The 25350-nt window shown below is 42.3% G+C and overlaps 1 protein-coding gene across 1 annotated transcript in view; it reads right to left on the reverse strand.

Moving 5' to 3' along the window:
• Itpr2 (inositol 1,4,5-trisphosphate receptor type 2) overlaps positions 1 to 25350 on the reverse strand; it is a 429229-nt gene that overhangs the window by 107983 nt on the left and 295896 nt on the right. The window contains exons 42-45 of the mRNA XM_059256359.1: positions 23813 to 24013; positions 20135 to 20245; positions 14603 to 14698; positions 11098 to 11220 (exon numbers count right to left, since the gene is read on the reverse strand). Coding sequence (XP_059112342.1) covers positions 11098 to 11220; positions 14603 to 14698; positions 20135 to 20245; positions 23813 to 24013 — 531 coding nt within the window. The remainder of the gene's footprint in view (positions 1 to 11097; positions 11221 to 14602; positions 14699 to 20134; positions 20246 to 23812; positions 24014 to 25350) is intronic.

Here is a 25350-nt window from a genome sequence, read left to right on the forward strand (position 1 = left end):
ATTGTGTCAGAGGATGGAAAAAGAAACAGTAACAGATGGGATGCATCAGGTACAGCCTGCAGCACTCTTTCGGAAACCACTGTCCACTGGGGTGGTACACTATATGCTCTCATTTCAATTCCTTTAAACACCAGTGAACGATGTTTATTAAGGAACAGTGCAGCATGTTATTTTTAACTCTTTGTTACCCGTAACTGCACACTAGGACTGGCAAATGGAAAGTGTATTGGCCACAACTCTCAGAACATTTAGGTGATTTTCCCTTTCAAGGCTTCTGAGTTCATACTTTAAGAGTACAATTACACACAGGCATTTCTCATTTAACCTCAAATCCCTGTTGTAAGCAGATGAGGTGTCTACAAACACAGATATCTAGTAGCTGGTTAGTTAGACCAATGCATCATTTAAAATGCAATGTAGCCCATCAGAAGAGCCATCGTGTCTAAAGACACTTTGGTATTCACATGGGTCCCTGAAGACAGGGCTCACAGATGCCTACACTGCTTTTATGAATGAGAAAGTTGGAGTGAGAAAAACTGTGGCGCCCCAGCAGAGGACAGAGAAGACACACCAAGTGAGGGGAGCAGCAGCTAAGCTGTTACACAACGTTTCTGCTGACATATTGCCAGGCTACTCGTGCTTCTACGAGCTGACAAATCCAGCTGTGTTTTCCACTTTCCACAAGTGATGATAATAGAGATGAAGTAATTGTAAGTTAGTTAACACCCTTCAAAGATATTAGTGATGGAAGTTATGTATCCAATTACAAACCCATCTTTCTGCTTCTACAAATAAAGTAAATGAAGCCATGCTGATTACTACACATTAGCATCAGAAGGCAGAGGCTGGGAAGAGGTGAGCTGCTCCAGTCTCTGGGGAAACACTTTAAGCAGTCTCAGTGATATACACACTTCCTCTGATTTCAGGGTATTTAGAATAATTTATGTGCATAGCCCTTAAAACGAATACAGCTCAAGCAATTGCAGCAACAAAATGGATTTTTTAAGGGGAAAGTGTTTAATGAAGACTATCAGATATCTAGAAAATGTCAGCATAACAAAGTATCCCAGGGCATGAAGCATCAAAGCCACTCCTACCATCCCCTGCCTTCACCCCTTCCCAGAGTTAAGAAAAGGATACTGGCCTTGGTTAGTGCCAAGTGACTGAAATATGCCACCAAATGCTGGCATTTTCTTTTTGGAGGGGAAAAACAACATACAACTCTGATATCTCCAGCACTCCTAATAGACTTTGTGAATGAGGGGTATAAGCACGTGTGCCTATGGGTATGTGCACCTATGTGTGCACATATATGTGCGCATGTGGAAGCCAGAGACTATCATCAGGGGTCTTACTCCACTGCTCCCCCACATTATATTTTGAGTAGGTTCTCTTGATGCATCTGGAGCTCATTAATTCAGCTGGACTGGCTGGACAATGAACTCCAGTGAGCTCTTTCCTCCACCCCAATCGCTGAGGTTACAGACATGCATCATCTCCCAATAGACTTTGAATCCTGTGGATGTAGCTGAAGTCAACATGGATATGAGGGAGAAGAGGAGCCAGGCACTCAGCCACATCTGCTGCTTTCCTGGACCTCAGATGAGTACCCTGATAACCATGTACAGTACAATAACCATGTATATAACAAAAGGTGGCCAGTAAGCCAAACATCCTGCGTCTCCTGAACTTCGCTTCACAATCCTTCCATTCAGCTCAAAATTAGACCCCAATTTCATTCCACTTCCCCCTTTGTGTATATTTATTGCTGCTGCTAACTATGGTTTTAGAGGTGACACAAATGGGCTGTAACCCAGACTCTTAGATGCTCAGTGAATGGTATTTGGTGCTTATTAAAAGGATTTAAATCTAACATATCCAAGCTTTTTTATTCTCATTTTACATTTATTGGGTTTTTTGTTTTGTTTTGTTTTGTTTTTTTGAGACAGGGTTTCTCTGTGTAGCTTTGCGCCTTTCCTGGAACTCACTCTGTAGCCCAGGCTGGCCTCGAACTCACAGAGATCCATCTGCCTCTGCATCCTGAGCGCTGCGATTAAAAGTGTATGCCACGACTACCCAGCTTACTTTTACTGTTTTGGAAATTGTCTTTAAAAAAGAGGGAGAGAAAAAACTCATGAGTACCCATATGTGCTGTGGGATGTATGGCAAATGTGTTGCTGATTAATAAATAAAACACTGATTGGCCATTGGCTAGGCAGGAAGTATAGGCGGGGCAAGGAGGAGAATAAAGCTGGGAAGTGGAAGGCTGAGTCAGAGAGACACTGCCAGCCACCACGATGACAAACAGAACGGGGAGATACCGGTAAGCCATGAGCCATGTGGCAAGGTACAGATTTATGGAAATGGATTAATTTAAGCTGTAAGAACAGTTAGCAAGAAGCCTGCCACGGCCATACAGTTTGTAACCAATATAAGTCTCTGTGTTTACTTGGTTGAGTCTGAGGCTGTGGGACTGGCAGGTGATAGAGATTTGTCCTTACTGTGGGCCAGGCAGGAAAACTATAGCTACAAATGGCGTCCAACGTGGTGGCAAGAGTTTCCACCTAAAAACTGAGAAAAAAGATTCTAAAACGGAGCTAAAAACAGCTTCCTAATTGTCTCTGTCAAATGAGCGGCAGCTGCTGGTTTCAGCTACTGGTGGGTTCCTGCAGTATGCGTGCTCAACCTGCAGTATGGCGGGAATCAGGCCTCTGCAAATGGCACATTAAGCTGCATGGTGGATTTAGACTTTGCTAGTACAAAACAACAACAACAAAAAAAGAGGTTTCTGGGCTACACGCTGCTTGGATAAAAGCATAGACCCAGGATAGCTCCCAGAGCTGGTGGTAAACATAGCCATGTTGGGAAGCTGAGGTGGGTGGAGCCAGCAGCCACAGCTGATGCAGTTTAAAGCAATAATAGATTCACAATAAGACAGATTCAGATGTAATAGTTTAAATGTGTGTAAAATATATGTAGGCTTGAAAGAGACAAAAAAGGTGATATATACAGTTATATAAAGAAATAAATAGTTTTTAAAAATAAAGTCTTTAAAGAGACAGTAAAGGTATAAAAAATAAGCCACGTAAAAATGGATATTACACAGAGAATCTGGATTGTGTTGTCTTTGGGATTTTTAACTGCAGAAAAACATTTGATTGTAAAAGCTGTTGAGTTATGGCAAAATGTATATTTTAGAGATACCTTGACTTCAAAATTTGGATATAAGGATATGTTGCTTTGGAAAGGAGACTCTGCTTTTGTTCCCACAGAAAGCCAGAGGCTATGGATTTGTTCCAGATTAAGATACATCCAGTTTGACCAGCCAAGACCCCCTGAAAGGTCTCCGATGACACCATGGCCCAGATGATCCAACATCCAGAATGGTTTGAAGGCATCTGGCTCAGACGATACAGCCTCATGGACTATTCCATAATTCTAAAATTTTCTTTGTTTCCCCGTAAGATACAGTGCCCCCTTCCAGCAGGAAGTAGTAAGAGAAGCTACGCCCAAATTCCCAAATTATATGTAATTTTACTTTGTTAAGGTTAAAACCTTCCTTTTGGAAAAAAAAAGGGGGGGGAAGTGCTGTGGGATGTATGGCAAATGTGTTGCTGATTAATCAATAAAACACTGATTGGCCATTGGCTAGGCAGGAAGTATAGGCGGGGCAAGGAGGAGAATAAAGCTGGGAAGTGGAAGGCTGAGTCAGAGAGACACTGCCAGCCACCACGATGACAAACAGAATGGGAGATACCGGTAAGCCATGAGCCATGTGGCAAGGTATAGATTAATGGAAATGGATTAATTTAAGCTATAAGAACAGTTAGCAAGAAGCCTGCCACGGCCATACAGTTTGTAACCAATATAAGTCTCTGTGTTTACTTGGTTGGGTCTGAGGCTGTGGGACTGGCAGGTGATAGAGATTTGTCCTGACTGTGGGCCAGGCAGGAAAACTCTAGCTACACATATGTGTGAGTTTCCTATTAATTAAATATCCAAGACAATACACATAAACAATTAAATGTGCAGAAACAATTGAATATGCACAATTGAATATGCATAAGTAATTAAACATGTATGAACAACTGAGTATGCATGTACAATTGCATAGGAATAAACAATCAAATGTGTAAACAATTTAATATGCAGAAAATAATTAGAAGTAATACTAGTAGCATGCATAGCATTTATTAGCGACTCCGTTTTAATGCTGTGGCCAATCAAATACTTGACAGGTAGCAAGTGAAGGAAGAAAGGATTTACTTTGGCTCATGGTTTGAGTATACAGTCCACATGGTGGGGAAGGCATGGTGGCTGGAGCAGCTTGCAGCTATAGCAGCAGGAGCATGAGGCTGCTTGCTCACATTTGGATGGATCAAGAAACAGAGATAAGACAGGAAGTAGGGAAGGCTATAAAATCTCAAAGTCCACCCCCTAAAAGATCCACTTCCTCTAGCTAGGCCTCACTTCCCACAGGTTCTGCAACCTCCCCAAACAATACCACCACCTGGAGACAGAATGTTCAGACACACAAACCTGTGTGAAACACTTTACACCAAAGCATGATCTAGCACAAATGTAAATATGTGGTTTGGGTGAACATGACAGATGCGACAATGCTAAAACAATTTATCCAAGATGTAGGGGAGGCAGAAGCCAGTTTTAAGTAGTAAAATCAACTGCAGGAGATGACATCCCATTGGCTCAAGAGAAAGTGATATCATTGGCACAAATAAGAAAAGTGCTCAGCAAGAGGGAAGACAATGCAAAGCCCTGTGTACACTGAGCTAAGTGAAAAGATTGTCCAAGAGTGGTCTATAAAATGAAAATAAGCCATCAGTAACAGGTGAGTAAGATCCCTGACTGCCCAATGCAAAACGACAGTGATCGTTCTTAGTACTTACATTACATAAAAAATACCCTCAACACACATGCCTGCTGCAATGAATTATTCCTCAGAATTCTCTGAGTATCCACTGCTGCGAGGCACCACACTTGGTGTGGGAATAGGAAAGAAAAGAGAAAATGTATCTCCTCAACATTAAAGGATGTTAATGCTATACTCTGACGACGGGTATTATTACTAATTTTGACCACAATAACAATGATAATAGAAAAAAAATGTCTGTATTTGGATTTTAATTATTATACATAAACCTTCAAATCCCTAGCCTGAGAGCAATATCACTTCCTAGTCACTTCTTCACTCTTCAACCATTCACCCATGTGCTTGACATTTAAGTGCCTATGACTGGTTATTACATTACAATGATGTCCACTTGATTTCCAATTACTGTAGCCTCTGTCACATAAAGGCCTAAGTGGACATGATGGAGATTCCTATGCAGAGGCCTGAGAGCAATATCCCTTTTTAAAATCTACGCTGTCTTCTCACAGAAACAGATCTCTCTGCCTCAACCATCCTCTTCCCTCGCTCCTGACTCCCAAGTGCAAAATGTTTGTGCTTTTTCCATTTCAACATGGTATCTTTAATCATGGCAGTTTCTCTATCTCCCTCTCCTTCCAGAATTCACTTCCTTGGGAATTTCTTGATTTATATCTCAGCAACTAGCATGACGCCTGACTTAGGAGATCAATAACCACTACCTTGTGATAAATGAACCCAAAATGAACTGAATGGGACCAGTATTCAAGTGCTAGTAGCTGGGTGGTAGACCAGCTGTATGGATCTTATTTTCTCCCTATAAGCACACTGAGCTCATGCCATTCAGAAGCCACTGAACCACACCTTGTAAGGGTCCCCCTCCTTTTCATGCACTTCCATTTTTCTTCCTCAGATGGAGCTTCTGTTTCAAATCCCCAGAGAAAGCCCTCCAGACGGCCCCATCTCCAGCAGTTTCACTCCCAGCTTTACCACACCCTATTCCCTACCAGTACATGGCTGATACCATGGTCTGCTAATTTTCACATGTTTGTCTCTCCTCTAATGTTCCTAGTCAAAGGGCGAATTGCCCCTAAACTGACCTGTCATCACTGCTGCACTGTGAGAGGGTGTCAAGGTGCCTGGCACCCAGACAGCTTTACTCTAGCTACACAACTCAGAATGAAGAATGTGGGTCCTAGGTTCTACCTGTGGTGAGCTATGGGCCTGGCTGCTTTCAGCTTGGTTGGCCTGCTCCATGTCTTCACATTTTTTTAAATGAGTTGCCAACTTTTAAGGATTAGATTTCACAATTTTAAAAAAAATTACAAATTCAGGCTTGTTTTGAAGTGCTGGAAGGAGTAGACTATCAGGCCTGGGACCCCAACTGTTGAGCTGGCAGAGGTGCACACCAGCTTCTTGCTCCAGAGAGGAGTGTCAGACCACCCCCTATCCCCACACCCGCCCTGAACCAGTTCATTCACACACATGTGAGCCTCAGGCTGGTCAGGATTCTGGCCTTGATCTCTTCTCCAGAAGCTTCCACTCTCTACATTCCTGCACAGAGCTACCACAAACTCTGGATCAAAATTCAGAATGTGCCTTCTGAGATGAGTTAGAACTAGAAGCTACCATCTCAGCTCAGTGTGCTGGCACACACACGTGATCTAGGCAAGTGGAAACCTTAGGCAGGAAGACAAGCCCCAAACCAGCCAGGGATATGTAGTGAGACCTTATTTTTAAAATTAAAGATCAAGAAAAACATCTTATCATTCATGTATGATGACAGTAAAGAACTACATGATTAAATACAAACGTTGAATTCATTATGTGCTCAAGGAAACCCCAGGGGAGTGTCTAACAGATTTAAGGTGACAGACAAAAAGGATACTAAAACACCAAAAGGCCAATGAATTGGAAAATGATATGATCAATATGATAGATGAATGGCTATGATCCTTAAATAAGAGTCTATAAGATAAAGGAGATCTGATAAAAGATAAATACACCTTCAAGTAATTCACAGGAGAAACACAAATGATCAAAGAATGCACAGACAGATGGTCCATTTTAGAAGCTCCTTAAAGCAGCAGTTCTCAACCTGTGGGTCACGACCCCTTTGGGAGTCAAATGACCCTTTCACAGGGGTCACCTAAGATCATCAGAAACACAGATATTTACATTACAATTCATAACTGTAGAAAATTACAGTTATGAAGTAGTAATGAAAATAATTTTATGGTTGGGGGTCACCACAACATGAGGAACTGTAGTAAAGGGTTGCAGCATTAGGAAGGTTGGGAACCTCTGCAAAGGAAGTGACTACACATGAGATCTCCATTTTCATCTCACACACCAACATAGGGAACAGAAGTCTGTGGGCTGAGAGCTGTGTCCCAGACACCATCAGTTCAGCAAAGACTTTTCTTCAAATGACACTGACTTTAGTGTTCAACAGCATAAGTGCCATCAGACACTGTGAAAAGTAATTTTGCAATGTGTATCAAGAGCCATAAAGTAGTTCTTGCAGCCCAGTAATTAAACTTCTTGAAATTTACCCTAGGAAAACCATCAGCACAGCGGACAAAGATTAATGTGTGTGGGTGTTAATCACAGCATAATTTATAATATCAAATCTATTAGAAACCTAAACACTTAACAATGAGGAGTGATTAAATAAATTACAGAACATTCAAGTGATGCCTAATTATGCAGACATTAAAATTACATGTTCAAAGACCATTTATTGATTCAGGAAAATGTTCATGAAAACATTTTAAAGCTTGCATTTCAGAAGATTTTCATGTAACTAATTAAAGTGACCATTATTCTGACTTTCCACTGACTTTCTAGTTAATGCATTTTCCTGCTCACAAAGCATCTAACATTTCTTCCTTTATATCTTTTATTTTGTTCTGTTATTTTGTGTTTTGAGACAGGGTCTCATGCTGGCAACTAGGCTGGCCCGGAACTCACAGCAGTCCTCCTGCCTCAGTCTTCTGAGTTCTAGGATTGTAAGGGCACGAGCCATGATGCCCTGCCCTCTCTCTATACATCTTATTTCAGGTAGGAGTCAAATGAGGAGACTCAGAGCACGGCAAACGGATTGCCTGATGGAGCTGAAGAGGTGATGGAGATTAACACACGATGAGCATCTATGGAGGAGTGAGACACGTGCTGGATGGTGGGTGGTAACTGCTTTAAATGAAACCCGAAACAGAGAAGGGATGGGGAGGAAACAGACGATGAGACAGCAAGACCAGGGCACAGAAGAGACCTAAAGTCAGGGAGGGCAGGAGCCAGCATGTGCTGCTGAGCGGCAGGGAACTCATCGCACAGCACCGCAGAACCAAAGCTGAAGAATTTCCCTGTGTGATGTATTAATAGTTTTATGTAGATTAGACAAGACACTTACAAGAAGCATTATTTGTTTCTTGTAACACTGACCACAAGAAGGGCCCAGAGGGATGTCATTGTGGAAAAGCAGAACCATGTCCCTGCCATGAAAAGCATTAACAACAAAAACCGAAAGTCTGAGAGCACCAAAATAAACTGTCTGCATGAAAGAGGATGACAGTGCAGTGAGCAGGAAGCTGCAGCCTGGTGCTCAGATGACTGGGCTGTGCAGAGGCAGACTCGAGTCTGCAAGGTCATCAGCTGCCTGAGTGCTTCTCCCACCTCAGAGCCCGGATCCGGCCTGCACGGCTACTGCTCCCCTTCTGAGGAACAGCTGGTCATCTTCTACTCATTTCATGTGTACCTCAGCGCAGGAGCTGTTTACACAGGAGGTTCACAGGGAACACAGCTGGCCAAGAAACCAAATAGCATCCCAGCCTAGAGCCAGCCATAGGACCCACACATGGAAGAATCAAAAGAGCCCAATGTGGCTGAAAATTGCCAACGTCTGTCTCAAGGGAAACTAGTGGCATAATTAATTCCATAAGGAAACGACCCATGCTGACAAGGGAACAATTTCTTGTGTCACTATAGGGAAGAAACAGATGGCTGTACCATCAGTTACACACACCAGCAGAATCAGAACTGCTCCTACAACCTCTCTGATTTCTAAAAGGGACCTGTTTGGACTCAGACAAGTCACAAGGCTAATGCGTTGGGCAGTTCAGAACCCACTTCCTCCCTTACTCAGCCTGGTCCTTCTCCCTCCGGAAGTCTGGCTTCCTTTCGCAGCTATACAGCATATCCTCACTGCTCTGCAAACCACGGGAGGAAGTTCTATAAAAGCCCTCTACAGGACCCCAGCCATTTCCACATCTGTTGCTTCCCACTTCCTCTCTGCAGCTGTTTTGGCCCCTGATCACCCTTTGACAGCTTGAATTTCTACTCTTCCATCTTTGCTTCTGTTCTCTCCAAGAACAGATTTGTTCTCCAAATCCATCAACGTCAGTGACCTTTACACTGGCTTTGTTTCTCCTACTGTCCATTTGCCTTCTTTGCTTCTGTTCAGTTGTGCGTCCTCCTTCACCCTAAGACCAGCTCTTGTATTTGCGTTCTCTACTCTTAGGCTTCATCTACTAAAGCACAACTGAACTAACATAAATCTTGACCCATTTGATGTACGGGTTGTCCATTCTCTTGATGGTGTCTTGAGACTTCAAAGGTATGGCGGTTCATCTGGCTCAAACACCTGCAATTCTGTTGGTTCTCAGGCAAGTTTAGCCTGACAGTGGTGGGTTCATGTCCCACGAGATACATACAGGGCCAGCCTGGATGCATGCAGCTGCTCACTCATGCTGAGGGGACAGCCTTCATGAACAGGGAGAGACCGGATTCCAGTGAAGAATATGCAGGCGGCTCTGTCCCTGTTAGAAAGGACCACTGCTGCTTGCTCTGTGCTGATCTTCTCTGTCTCACTCCCCCCCACCTCCACCCCTCAACCCCCCCACCCCGGTGTCATAGCCTCTGAGACAACCCTTTGCCTCAGACACACACTATGTCACTGTGTTCCTCTGGTACGACATAGGATTTTTTCAGCCTGGGAATTATTTCTTTCTGTTCACATCACATTCAAGTTCATTCTTACTCATTCTTTTTTTTTTTTTTTCTAGCTTGAATCAACTTTTGTCACCTGACTTTTCTTTCTTTGAAATGGGACTTGCCCACATTCTGAATCTGTCTTTCCACTTCCTTCACTTGTCTCTGGCTTGGCTTTTGGTTCCTCGGTGCCTAAAATGCCTTTCCGTCTCTGCGGCTGTAACTCGGCTGCCCTCACCCTGAGAACTGACAGACTATGAGGATCCTGCAACTCTCAAGGTGTCCACTACATCACAAAAGCGCAGCAACCCCAGGTTGGAGCCTTTACAATTGGATTCCTTCCTTGAAGACCAAAAACACATTATTCAAGTTTATATCCAGTAGATAGTCGTATGAAGGTAGAAGGGCATAGGAAATGTCCAAAGAGCAACCTTTAAAACTAAATCTACTCAGAACCTGACCTTCCATGGATCAATATTTATTTAATCAACAGATAAGATGAATGGGGAAGCAGACAGGAGAGACGAGGGATGGAAAGAAGTGGCTGGGAAGCTTGAGATATTTTCAAAGCCTGAACTTTATCCTTTCAAAATAATGGGGCCATTGGTGACAAAAATCAAGTCAGCATGTGCACATTTCAAGTTTTACATTTTAAACCTATCTGTGTTAGGTGATGTGAGTTTAAATTTGACCGTGTTCATGGAATTGAGCTTATCAAACAATGCTTATCAAATATTGGTACTTATAAGCAATGAAATGGACATATCACTGAAGAAATTTCAGACTTAGTTTATAGATGGTGGAAGTCCAGTGGGAGCACTTAGAGGTGCAGCCCTAATGACCTTGATTAAAAGCTTGTCAGTCTGTGAGTGAAGGCCAGCACGGTCTCTGGGGTAGCCCTGGCTGAGCTGTGGAATACCCCTATCCACTTCTTCACACCCCGCCTCCTCAGCAGTCTGTCTTCCCTCTCCTGAGGCTCTGGTGTGAGGCGCCTACTTCTTCCAGGCCCAGAAGTTTTCTCCCAAGCCTCTTTCTCTTGTCAGTGGCTCTCTAGCGGACCCTGAAGTGCATAATCAGGCATTCTGAGGACTTACTGTTTTCTCTAAGGAGGGAGGGTGCTGAGTAAATAAGAACATCAGACAGTAAAAATATAATAATCAGCCACCAACATAAGACACAGGACCAGGTAAGCAAGATATATGTAGATAAAAATGTGGCACCTGATGGGCCAGAATGTAGATGTTGTGTCCAACGTCCTTTGGAGAAACACCATCATCCCCTCCATCCTCATCCCTGTGGTCACATTCCAGTCCTTGGTTATAGGCATTCTTCATCACATCCACCTAGCAATAAATAATGAATAAATAGTGAGAACAGGGTCTGAAAGGTGGCAGCAACACATCAAATTGTTTGTGAGCTATAACTTAAAACTGGGAAGCTTCATGACAGCCTCAAATGTGAAAGCTCTAGATAAACAAATACTGCATTTTCTCTCCTATGCAGACTCTAGATTTAAATGTGTGCCTATCCGTAGGATGTGAAGGTAGACGGGGGACTGTGAGAAGAGAGTGCTAATAGAAGGGGGAAGTGGGCGCCACAGGGTAATGGAAGACATGTGAAATGAAAGCTGCAGGTATCTGAGGTAAGGAAGGAGACCAACAAAGGGGGCCGACGGGAGGGACAGTGTGAAGGGGACTGAGAAGAAACAAGTGCTCATCCCTTAGCTTCTGCTGCCAACTAGGCACAGCCTGGAGTTATCTGAGGGAGTGTCAGTTGGGAGACTGCCTCCCTCAGACTGGCCTGCGGAGTGCTTTCTTGACTGTGGATTGATGTGCGAGGGCCTGGCCCAATGTGGCCTGTAACATCCCTAAGCAGGTCTGGCCTAGGCTGTGTAAGAAAGGAAAATGATTGTGACCCTGGGCACAAGCCAGCCAGCAGCTGTCCTCTGTGGTTCCTGTCCTCTGTCCTCTGACTTCCCTCATGATGGACTGACCTGGGAGTGTGAGCCAAATTAACCCTTTCCTCCCCAAGTGGCTTTTGGTCAGTGTTTTGTCCCAGCAGGAACAAAAATCCAACTAGTACAACTTATTTGTGCAAAAATGCCATTATAAAACTAACAATATATACCAACAGAAAATAATTTTAAAAATATTCTTGAAAGCCACAGTTATTTCAATGCACATGGAATCACATTGTGACAATGTTTCTGTTCACCTTCAACACTTCTGTTTCTTTGAACACTAGTACTCCGAAGTCTCCATGATTTAAGAGAATTTGGAATCCTGAGAAACATCCACTATTTATTGAGCATTTAAGAGGGAGCTGGAGACAGGGTGCTGATCCCAGCACTGGGCCAGAAGAACCACAGTGGACAAGGAGACCCTCTCTGCTCAGGGTTGCACTATCCCCCAGGGGGTCAGCAGTGCACCGTTCCTATGAGAAGTCTGGAGGGCATCTCACTCAGTTTGAGGGTGGATCATGAAGGAGGGAGCAAACAGTAGAAAGGGGTGCTGGTGACAAAGGAGCCTCTTTTCAAAGTGAGTGCACAGTGCTTTGTCAAACAAGTAACCAGTACCCCACATAACCAGAGGACAAGGCATTCATAGACTTCTTACTCTCCGGCTGTAGAGACAAGGCTTTCACTAAATAATGTGATGCCAAACTGCACATTTTCTGTCTCCATCTACCCTTCTTGACTCCGTTCCTCACAGTGACTGTGGCACCAGCCTCCACAGGACTTCCCTACAGCACCAGCAACATCACTGATGTGAGGGGACTTTGTCATGGGAGCAGTGAGCAGTATGGTTTGAGCATGCTCTCTGGGAATCTGGCACCCATTACTTTTAAAGCATGCCTCAATGACATCATAGTTTGTGTGCCAGAAGGGAAAAGGAATAGAGCTTTCAATTTGCACCCCATGAAGTCATGATCATGTCTCCCTCTTTCTCTGAGACCAGGCATTATGTGACAGTTCATTCATAAGAACGATTCACAAAACACACAAAGAAAATGTATCTGTGTTTTTGGAAAAGTACAAACAAACCTTGGGGGTGTGGTAAACATGCTCCTCAGACCTTCCTTATATACAGTCATTCCTGGGTGTCCCTGGGGAACTGACTTCAGTACCTCCTGAGGATTCCAAGATCTGTGGATACTCAAGTCCTGCTATAAACTAGAGCAATCTGCAGGTAAACTATGTACCTATACACACCCTCTTGTATACTCAAAATCATCTCCAGGTTGCTTACAATATGTAATGTAATGTAAACATTATGTGAATCATTGCATTGATAGGAAAAAAGAAAAAAAAATTAGTGTCTGAAAGAAAAATTAAAAAAAAAAGATGTGTGCCACCAAGCCTGGTTGCCGGGTGGTGGTGGCGCACGCCTTTAATCCAGGAGGCAGAGTCAGACAGATCTCTGTGAGTTCGAGGCCAGCCTGGTCTGCAAAGCGAGTTCCAGGAAAGGCGCAAAGCTACACAGAGAAACCCTGTCTCGAAAAACCAAAAAATAAAAAAATAAATAAATAAAAAATTAGTGTCTGTAGGTGTTGGTACAGTGTGTTTTTTAAAAATGCTTCTTCGACCCACAGATTGTGAATCTATAGGACTGAGCCCACTAATATTAACAGCCAACTATACCCAGAAATCATTAAACTAATGCCAAGATAATTGATAATTCTTTTTTTTTTTTTGGTTGGGGGGTGGAGACAAAAGGTATTTGTATATAGTTAAGTAAAATGTGGAAATTTAGCTAAGAGAAGTGCTTAAGTGGATAAAACTATGGTGATATGTTGTGTACCCTAATAAAATTTGTCTTAAGGTCAGAGAACAGAACAAGCCACTAGATTAAACTTAGATGCCAGGCAGTGGTGGCACACACCTTTAATCTTAGCATTCCAGAGGCAGAGATCCATCTGGATCTCTGTGAGTTCAAAGCCACCCTGGACTACATGAGATTGGCTCAGTCTAGGAGAGAAACAGAGGCAGGCAGTGGTGCCACACACCTTTAATTCTAGTACTTGGGAATCACACGCCTTTAATCCCAGCACTTGAGATCTCATGCCTTTGCTTGGGAAGCACACACGCCTTTGATGGCTGGGTGGAGAAAGGTATATAAGGCATGAGAAGACAGGAACTAGAAGCCTTTTCAGCTGAAGAAGCTCTTTCGGCTGGGGCTCTTTCAAGCTGAGGAGTTAGTGAGGTAGGTGGTGGTGGCTGTGGCTTGCTCTGCTTCTCTGATCTTTCAGCTTTCACCCCAATATCTGGTACCAAGGTTTTTTATTATTATTATTATTATTATTATTATTATTATTATTATTATTAATAAGGCCTTTTAACATTTGTGTTATGTAAAACTAGCAAAATCAGGCTGGAGTGATGAATCAGGGTTAAATGTGCTTCCTGTTCTTGCAGAGGACCCCAGGTCAGTTCCCAGTACCCATGTCCAGGCACTTGCAAGAGCCTGTAACTTGGGCTCCTGGGGATCTGACACACTTTCCTGGCCTCCAAGGGTGCTAGAACATATGTGACATACAGACACATAGACACACACACACATAAATAAAAACAGAAAAATAATTCCAAAATAAAACCTAGTGACTCCACAGGCCTGAATCACATGGGCCTTCACCACCCTCCCCAGTACAGGCCATGGTGCTCCGGCCAGCCCTGCTGGAGCAGCGAGAGATGCTACCCTAACAGACAGCCTGGGCAAGTGCTCTTACCAGTTCCTTGGGTCTCATGTTGAAGAGAATTCTCTCTGCATTCTCGCTGTCATGTCTGCTCTCCATAATGGCCAGCAAAAGCTTGGAGGCGTTGTTCTGGGGACAAGGACTGGGTGAGTACACACACAAAATCCACGTCACAGACGAACAATTCCCTGCATTTGTGTGACTGAGATCACTGTTTTCTCAGTCAGGTGAAACTTGAAACTTATTTGTTTTGTCTTACTAACAGAAAATAGAATATTTTATTCCATTGTTGATATAAAATAAAAGCAACGAGTCATGAAAGATTGGGGATATTTTACAAGAATTTTTTTTTTCCAAGACAGGGTTTTTCTGTATAGCCCTGGCTGTCCTAGAACTCACTCTGTAGACCAGGCTAGCTTCAAACTCACAGAGATCCTCCCAAGTACTGGGATTAAAGGTGTGCGTCACCACTGCCCTTCCAATGGGGGATAGTTTAAAATTACAGGTGTTTTAAATGGAAGACTGACTAGACACTACATAAAATAGAAATATATTTTCTTCTACTGCTTTTTAAGTTGGATTTCTATGATTACATTAACAAGACAATCAGAAGAACAGGAATCAGTGACATTTTATGGATATGGCATACATATAATTTAAAGAATTTAGTATAGCCATTTTAAAAATGAAGTAATAATATTAGTAGCATATTGAAATTTTACATAGATTTGTGAATCATCAGTGAAAATTAATATATGAAGTTCTACATTCCTGAGTTAGAAATATAAAGGCAATGTGCTGATAGCTCACTTACTTCACCACATGTTTATCGACATTTTCTACTATTCTCTAATAAAGAATGAAAGCAGTATATGTCACCAGATGTTCCAATTTTGTTTATAAACATACTACTTCAAATACTGTTACTAACGATATCAAAGTACAAAGCAATTTTCAATCCTAAATAGGTACCAGAGAAAGCCCTCTGTCCTTATATAGATGAAGCCTTACTCAGTACAGACTCCTGATAGTGTGTGTGTGTGTGTGTTGGGAGGAGTTTAAAGACATGTCTAAGAGACTCAGAGTCCACGTGTTTATAGAATGAAATAATTAAGCTGAATCAGTGTTTGGTGTCAGTGGGCAAAGCAGTAATTGATAAGACTGTATAAATTAACTCTGGTTAGATTTGGGTCTGTGTTCTATTAACAGACATTTATCAGACTGTGATTGCTCCAAACCAGAGAGGAGGCAAAAAAAAAAAAAAAAAAAAAAAAAAGAGTCTGCAGGGAACCATGACCATGCCTAACAGTAACTTTGAAATCTTCAAAAAGAAGACAGGACTCCACAAAGATGATTCCACATGGACTATGATAAAGCCATTAAGCTGGTTAACACCAAGGAAAGATCTACGTTGGACTACAAACTGGTCAGGACAATTTCGAGATGACTAGCTGAGATGATCCAGACTGACAGACTACTCGAGCAAGGACTTATGACAAGCCCTGAACTTTCTTTTTATGCAGAGACTGGACAAATGATACAGGACTTGACAATTAACCCAAAAATTTTCTCTTCAAGATTCCCTAAAGATATCTTCACCCCTAGAAAGCAAAAAGAAAAAGAGAATAAGATATGAGATAGATCATTGAATCTACTCTGAGAAAAAAGATAAAGAAATAATAGGATAAACAGGTAGATCACTGAATCTACACTCAAGAAAAAGGGGAAGATATAAAAATGACAAAAGGTAGACTACTGAATGTATTATGGAAAGAAAAAAGAGAGAATATGGATATGATAAGATAAAAAGGGAGATTATGGAATCTACTTTTAAAAAGGAACTACATGTTTTAAATAAGATAAGTAATGAAAATTTTTGGTCTGAGTTTATCAGATGTTACTGGACTGGACACTGTTAATATATATAATGGAGTTTTTATCTGAATCTGTCAAATGTTAATGGACTAGACATCGTTAATGTAATCTTGACTATATATTGTATATACTTATTGGATAGTTTTTCTTGTATTAGTTATAAGCCTTTTTTAATTTTAGACAAAAAGAGAGGAAATGTGGTGGTATTGTGTTCCCCAAAATATTGTGTACCTTAATAAACTTATCTGGAGTCAGAGAACAGAAAAGCCACAAGATACTTAGGCTAGAAAATGTTAGCACACACCTTTAATCCTAGCATTCCAGAGACAGAAATCCCTCTGGATCTCTGTGAGTTCAAGGCCGCATTGGAAATAGCCAGGCATGGTGACTCATGCCTTTAATCCCAGAAAGCAGCCTTTAATCCCAGGGAGTGGTGGTAGAAAGCAGAAAGGTTTATAAGGTGTGAGGACCAGAAACTAGAAGCATTTGGCTGGTTAAGCATTTGGCCTGGTTAAGCGTTTGGCCTGGTTAAGCATTCAGGCTTCTAGCAGCAGTTCAGCTGAGAGCCATTGGGATGAGGACACAGAAGCTTCCAGTCTGAGGAAACAGGACCAGCTGAGGAATTGGCAAGGTGAGATAGCTGTGGCTTGTTCTGGTACTCTGACCTTCCAGCATTTACCCCAATAACTGGCCTCGGGTTTGATTTTATTAATAAGAACTTTTAAGATTCATGCTACATATCCACGCTCCAAGAACTGCCTAATGCTACCTTTCACAGGACGTTTAATGATTCTGAATGTGACAAACGTGATGACAGGTCACGCCGATGCCACAGCCACCATGAAGGATTCCAGTGTAGGAATGGGATTCTATTTTTATTTTCTGTTTGTATTTTACAAGTATTTTCACATCCTACAATCCACTTTTATAATCTAGGTTCCAAACAATAGATGTTAAAAATATGGTTTAGGGATTCGAGGAGATGATAATTCCTAGAGCCACATGAACAGACCCCACAGAATTCAGTGACACCTTGGCAGCATAGTGTGTGTTCTCAAAGGAGTCGCTCTCTCCAGGGCCAACAGAAAAGGGCTTTACTGTGAAGCCTGTTTCTGAGTGCCATTGGCAGTGTGGTACTTTTAACCAATTTTCTTTCTCATACTTTGTGAGACTAGAAATAAATCTTGCAAATGACATCCTGAAGTCTGAAACAATTTGGAAGTACATGAGCCTGGTTATACTGAAAAACCCAACACAAGTACTCCTGATAACAGGACTTTCCTTCCAGTGGAAGCTGGATTCTTCCTAAACAAAACACAAACATCCCACCTCTTAACAAATGTGGCACTTTGCATTCACAGACCAATTACAAAAACAAAAATACAAAGTGAAGGATGAGATAGGCATCTGAGAAATTCATTAAGCCATACACAAAATGAGTATATAAAGCATATTTAAAATGTAATTTGTATAATATTACATTTAAATTATATTATGTCCCATGGTATATATTTACAGCGTTATATATTATAATGAAGGTATGTTACTAAAATTATGGATAATTAAGTCATCAATACAAGAGTCAATGTCACTAAATAGTTGATTATTTAAAGTGCCTCATCTCATGAGCTTTCTTAAACTTGCCAACACATGTCACTCTGCCTTACAGGTGCTCTCTTCTCAGGCAATAACATAGACAAAATACTTAGATTTCAAAAGTATACTCATTTCAGTCTTCGAGTGTAAAACCATATTTACAATATTTCAAGAGAAGCAAACACATTTGTTGCTTTAGATGCACCTTGATGTATCTCACTGCCATATGTTTAAATAAATTGTGCTACTGAAATAAATAAAACTTAAATGACCCACTTTAAAGTACTTTAATTTGAATACCTAGTATTTTGGCTCATTATATCATCATTATTCAATTTTTCCAACTAAGATCTGGATTTGTAAATAACCTGTATGCCTACACTGTTTTAAGTTGATGAGTTATTCAACAGCTCTCCCACAGAGTCATGCTATTGACAAGCCAGATTTTAAAATACAGTCTTTAGACAAATGAAGAGCTTCAGAGGCAAAGGCGGAGGCCTCTGGATGTTGTGTCTTCATGAATTACAGTTAAAGTTGAATTTAAGGGAGATGGCAAACTCTTCTCAGGGCCTCCAGTAGGGTGCCTGTCACACACACCAGGCGCTCACTAACTAAGCAAAGCCTGAGGAACAAAGCCAGGAAGGGCAGCCTCCATCATGAAGGCGGACCGGAGTGTGGGTGGGTGTGGGTGGGGATATTAGATCTCACACACAGTATGGAGAAAATAAGTAAAAACACAAATTGAGCCCAGAACACTACTCACAGTAGTGGATTTGTATATAACCCACTGTATACAAACAGTGTTTCGGATTCTCCTTGGCCACTCACTTACCTGCACAAAGTTCAACCCAATTTTCTATCAAGTTGGATAGACCTGGCTTTACCGAAAAAAAAAAAAAAAGTGTGTGTTGAACTATGAGATGAGTTTTGTTTTGTTTTGTTTTGTTTTTTTTGTATGTGCTGTGCATGTGTGCCTGTGAACGTGGAGGCCAGAGGACAACCTCAGTTGTCTCTCAGGTATACCATCTGCCTTATTTTGTAATATAGGGTGCCTCAACGGCCTACAGTTCACTGGTTAGGGGGCTATGTTGGCTGGCCAGAGATTCCCAGAGATGTTCCTCTTCAGCACTAGAATTAGAAGGGCATATCACCACACTGGGCTTTTACAGATGGTTTCTAGGGACCAAACTTGAGTGCTGTACTTACTAAACTATTTCCTTAGTAGGGTTTGTTTTTAGCCATTGTAAACACTTAACACAACAACATGGCCTTAAGTAACTTATCTAACTGGAATATAATTTCTTAGCACATAAGATTTATGTAGGTTGCTGTGTTATTTATTTATTTATCTATTTTCGTTTGAACAAAAATATTTGAATACCCTTATGCTCCTAAGTTTTAATAGGTAGAATTTTCTGGTAGTGTATACCAGGTTCAAGATGAACACTATGATTAGGAGGTGGCTAGATTCTAATGTAACACTGTAAGAAGGAAGAAAGACATTAAACTAAAATGCAACATTCCTTTATGCTCTCTATTTTATTTATTTATTTATTTATTTATTTATTTATTTATTTATTGATTGATTGATTGGTTTTTTGAGACAGGGTTTCTCTGTGTAGCTTTGCGTCTTTCCTGGAACTCACTCTGTAGACCAGGTTGACCTCGAACTCACGGAGATCCACCTGCCTCTGCCTCCCAAGTGCTGGGATTAAAGGAGTGCGCCACCACCGCCTGACCCTTTATGCTCTCTAATTGTGACCACTAGATGGACTTCTCAAGCCAGGGCAGATTAAAAACCCATGACACAGTGGGCATCCAACACCTTCCACTTCTGTTTATAATGAAAAACAGGAAATCAAAACAGAGGAGAAGAGGTAAGGGGCTGTTTCAACATCTCTAGCATAGAACCTCACAATGACTGTGGCCTGTGTAAATCACGCTCTCCCTGGCTCAGTGAGTGCCTTGTGAGCTCGGTTTTCTCTCTTGTCAGTTCCTGAGTTAAGAAAGTGATGGTGTTTTATACAGTCACTTGAAGACTTAGAATTTACTCTGAATGGGAAGTGCACATGGAAAGTGCCAGGGTCACACTACCTTCAGCTGCAGCACCAAGTCCATTCTGTATTTGCCAAGAGGGTTGATGTCATTCAGAATCAAGGCAATGATGATGTCGATCCCATTAGATTCATGAGTGGCGATACAGGTCTAGAAAAGGAGATATCTGTAAAATGACATGCTATTTTGACATAACACTAGAACAGAACACTTGAAACTTTAAAATACCAGGTAGAGACAATGTTGAACATTTTAATTAGTTTTTTGGGGTGGGGATCTATTAATCGACTGGTACTGGTAAATGCCTCTGGGCATAGAATACTAACACATTGTGAAAAATACCTGTCTTTGAAACAAAGAACTACAGAATTTCAAAGACAACTGGGTAAGTTAAAACCCTTCCAGTCACCAATACAAAAGGAGATACTTGAATTGTAAATTTTAAGATACAGTAAATCTAGGAGAACAAGAAAAAGGGACATTGTATGTGAATTTCACAAAACTCAGAGCAAATGCGACTGTGTGCCCTGGGTCATTGGAAAGTTCACAGGATTCTTGAACTTGAGTGTTTGTGGAGGGATGTAATTGAGTAAAATACAAAAACACCTGAGAGAGCAATGTGCATGCTCTGAGGGTGAAGGTCTACTGTGTGAGGATTTCAAGCTCCATTTTATGGAAGCAGCATGAGGAGTACTAAGCCATGAGGACTACTAACCTATGAGGACTACTAAGCCATGAGGAATACTAAGCCATGAGGACTACTAACTAAGCCACAGGAGTGACTTGAAAAACTGACACCCTGGTGAGTCACACAAGAAAGGACAGACCCAGCCAACAAGATGCTTGTCCTGGGCCTCCTGTCTCACACAAGGACATTTGTGCAGAGGAAAGGTGTTCCTGCCCAACACTGACATTATATCCTGAGACTTCTGCTCATAAAAGTATCTGCCAAACGGACCTTCCATGCATTTTCAGAGCCTGGGGAATTATCCAGGTAGGGCATGTTATTTTATTATGAGTTTTTACTCGGAGAACTTACTTGGTTTCAGTAAAGTACGTTCAAACCCCAATTGCATTCTATTACCACAAAGTAGGGAATATTCTGACAGCCTTTTCACAAAATGGAAAAGTAGTGAAAGAGATATATATCATATACATGTTTTCTACCACAGAGAGAGTTTATCAGCAAGGCCAAACTCTGAATGTGTGCATTGATTTTAAATCCGCAGTCAAGGATGTCTTTATCATTGTTGTAGGAACTTAACATCTAATCTTGAAAATACAGGGAAAACATCTACAAACTCTTTTAGTGTCATAAACACATTACAGAGAAGGAAGTGATACCCTCATATGATCAACATATTTCCATCATATGAACCCACATCATATGAAGAATGTATATCATGTTCATGTTCAAATGTGTGTGTGCACACAGGTGAAGTATGTGTGAGGACGGTCGCAGAATCTGCAATGGGAACGCTGACCTTTTTCACATTTCCTTTCTACACCAACCACTGATGCTTAGTGTCAATCACATCTTTAAAGTTTATGTCCAGAAAAGATTGACATGGAGACTCCACCCCCGAACCCTGCCTATGCTGGCAGCTCCAAGATGCTTCATAGATGCTAAACAATTGTCAAAACGTCAGATGACATCATCCCCTTCACTTCCTTACATGTTCCATCTTCTCCCATAACATCCTTAGAGCACAGCAAGGTTTTCTGGGAGACAGACATGAATGTTGGGTCTCTCACACATGCGTGTGTGTACACCAACATCAAAAGGCTGACAAAGTCATCTGTTTTTCTGCGGCTCACTTATGGCAGCACACTAAGACACTAAGAGGTCAGGTGACCTCTGGGTCGGAAGCCACTTACCAATAAAAGGACAACAGCAAGACCCACGTCATAAGCACACTGAGTGTGTAACTCGGGTGTTAGACTAGCTCACTGAGTGTGTAACTCGGGTATTAGACTACCTCACTGAGTGTGTAACTCGGGTATTAGACTAGCTCACTGAGTGTGTAACACAGGTATTAGAGTAGCACACTGAGTGTGTAACTCGGGTGTTAGACTAGCTCACTGAGTGTGTAACTCGGGTGTTAGACTAGCTCACTGAGTGTGTAACTCGGGTATTAAACTAGCTCACTGAGTGTTTAACATGGACATCAAACCAGTTCACTGAGTGTGTAACTCGGGTATTAGAGTAGCTCACTGAGTGTGTAACTCGGGTGTTAGACTAGCTCACTGAGTGTGTAACTCGGGTATTAGAGTAGCTCACTGAGTGTGTAACTCGGGTGTTAGACTAGCTCACTGAGTGTATAACTCGGGTATGAGAGTAGCTCACTGAGAGTGTAACTCGGGTATGAGAGTAGCTCACTGAGTGTGTAACACAGGTATTAGACTAGCTCACTGAGTGTGTAACACAGGTATTAGACTAGCTCACTGAGTGTGTAACACAGGTATTAGAGTAGCACACTGAGTGTGTAACACGGGTATTAGAGTAGCACACTGAGTGTGTAACATGGGTATTAGAGTAGCACACTGAGTGTGTAACACGGGTATTAGAGTAGCACACTGAGTGTGTAACATGGGTATTAGAGTAGCACACTGAGTGTGTAACTCGGGTGTTAGACTAGCTCACTGAGTGTGTAACTCGGGTGTTAGACTAGCTCACTGAGTGTGTAACTCGGGTGTTAGACTACCTCACTGAGTGTGTAACTCGGGTGTTAGACTAGCTCACTGAGTGTGTAACACAGGTATTAAATTAGCTCACTGAGTGTGTAACTCGGGTGTTAGAGTAGCTCACTGAGTGTGTAACAAGGTATTAGACTAGCTCACTGAGTGTGTAACACAGGTATTAGACTACCTCACTGAGTGTGTAACTCGGGTGTTAGAGTAGCTCACTGAGTGTGTAACTCGGGTATTAGACTAGCTCACTGAGTGTGTAACTCGGGTATTAGAGTAGCACACTGAGTGTGTAACTCGGGTGTTAGACTAGCTCACTGAGTGTGTAACTCGGGTGTTAGACTAGCTCACTGAGTGTGTAACTCGGGTGTTAGACTAGCTCACTGAGTGTGTAACTCGGGTGTTAGACTAGCTCACTGAGTGTGTAACTCGGGTGTTAGACTAGCTCACTGAGTGTGTAACTCGGGTGTTAGACTAGCTCACTGAGTGTGTAACTCGGGTGTTAGACTAGCTCACTGAGTGTGTAACTCGGGTGTTAGACTAGCTCACTGAGTGTGTAACTCGGGTGTTAGACTAGCTCACTGAGTGTGTAACTCGGGTGTTAGACTAGCTCACTGAGTGTGTAACTCGGGTGTTAGACTAGCTCACTGAGTGTGTAACTCGGGTGTTAGACTACCTCACTGAGTGTGTAACTCGGGTGTTAGACTAGCTCACTGAGTGAGTCAACCCCACACATCTGGAGACCCCAGAGAAAGTGAACATTGGGAAGAAGTGTAATCTTGCCCTCCTTTCAGTACCTCGTTTACCTTAAGTATTTTCATGGGATCTTCTGTGACCGTGAAATTTAAAATGTGGCCCAGCATTTGCTCGTCTACAGTCCACCCTTGTGTGTTCTGTGAGAAAAGCAGCAATGCCTGGCAGGGTGAGCAGAAAGGCTTCACAGGTACACGAGGCTGGCTCTACGCCTGGCCTGGCACCCTGCTCCCGGGTCGGGAATCCCGTCACATGACGCTCTGCTGTCATGGTTACCTGGTTTTCATGGCACGGGCCCTGGCAGTACTCGGTCAAGCTCTCCAGGGTCTGGTTGACCAAAGCTACGTTCTTCTCATTGATGTAGAGCCCCAGTAGGCCCAGGCCGCCCGTGGTGCTCCCACAGATGCAGTCCAGGAACTGCAGCGTCTCGCACACCAGGTTGTGGTTGGTCTTATTGTTCTGATTCCTCAAGAAGTTCTGGAAGGGTGAAAGAAAGCACAGCTGAAGGACTGAGAGCAGAACACAGGGAAAAGGTGCCGGCGACGTTCAGCGCTGTGTGAGTGTGTGTGTGTGTGTGTGTGTGTGTGTATGTGTGAGTGTGTGTATGTATGTGTGAGTGTGTGTGTATGTTTGAGTGTGAGTGTGTGTGTATGTGTGAGTGTGTGTGTGAGTGTGTGTGTATGTGTGTGTATGTGTGTGTATGTGTGAGTGTGTGTATGTGTGAGTGTGTGTATGTGTGTGTGTGAGTGTGTGTGTGTATGTTTGAGTGTGAGTGTGTGTGTGTATGCGTGTGTATATGTGAGTGTGTATGTGTGAGTGTGTGTGTATGTGTGAGTGTGTGTGTGAGTGTGTGTGAGTGTGTGTATGTGTGTGTGTATGTGTGAGTGTGTATGTATGTGTGAGTGTGTGTATGTGTGTGTGTGAGTGTGTGTGTATGTTTGAGTGTGAGTGTGTGTGTATGTGTGAGTGTGTGTATGTGTGAGTGTGTGTGTATGTGTGAGTGTGTGTATGTTTGAGTGTGAGTGTGTGTGTGTGTATGTGTGAGTGTGTGTGTGTATTTGTGAGTGTGTGTGTATGTTTGAGTATGAGTGTGTGTGTGTATGTTTGAGTGTGAGTGTGTGTATGCGTGTGTGTATATGTGAGTGTGTGTGTGAGTGTGTGTATGTGTGAGTGTGTGTGTGTATGTGTGAGTGTGTGTATGTATGTGTGAGTGTGTGTGTATGTGTGAGTGTGTGTGTATTTGTGAGTGTGTGTGTGTGTATGTTTGAGTGTGAGTGTGTGTGTATGCGTGTGTGTATATGTGAGTGTGTGTGTATGTGTGAGTGTGTGTGTATGTGTGAGTGTGTGTGTATGTTTGAGTGTGAGTGTGTGTGTATGTGTGGGTGTGTGAGTGTGTGTGTGTATGGAATTCAACTGGTCTTTACAAGAAAGTGGGACAACTTGGGGGAGGGAGGGGCCAACAAAAGAGGGAGAGATAAGGGAACATAATTGGGTGTGACTCTGTCTACACATAATGATATGGATGAGAATGTCATAACAAAACTCATTATTTTTTGGAGGTGGGGAGGCAGAGAGGAGGTTGTGGGGAGGGGCTGAGGAAGGAGGGGAAACCACAGTTTGGATGTAAAATAAATAAATAAAAAACAAACTCATTATTTTTCAAGCTAATTTTAAAATTAAATAATATTTAAATATTGATGGACTAAGTTTCTCTTAAAAGAGGCCCCTCGGGTTCTAGCAAAAACACCTTCAGAAACAGGTCATAGTAAACACTGTCATCATTTTTAACCTACAGAGGGTGGAAATAGTTGTGA

This window comes from Peromyscus eremicus, chromosome 3 (assembly GCF_949786415.1).
Source record: "Peromyscus eremicus chromosome 3, PerEre_H2_v1, whole genome shotgun sequence".
Taxonomy (NCBI): Eukaryota; Metazoa; Chordata; class Mammalia; order Rodentia; family Cricetidae; genus Peromyscus; species Peromyscus eremicus.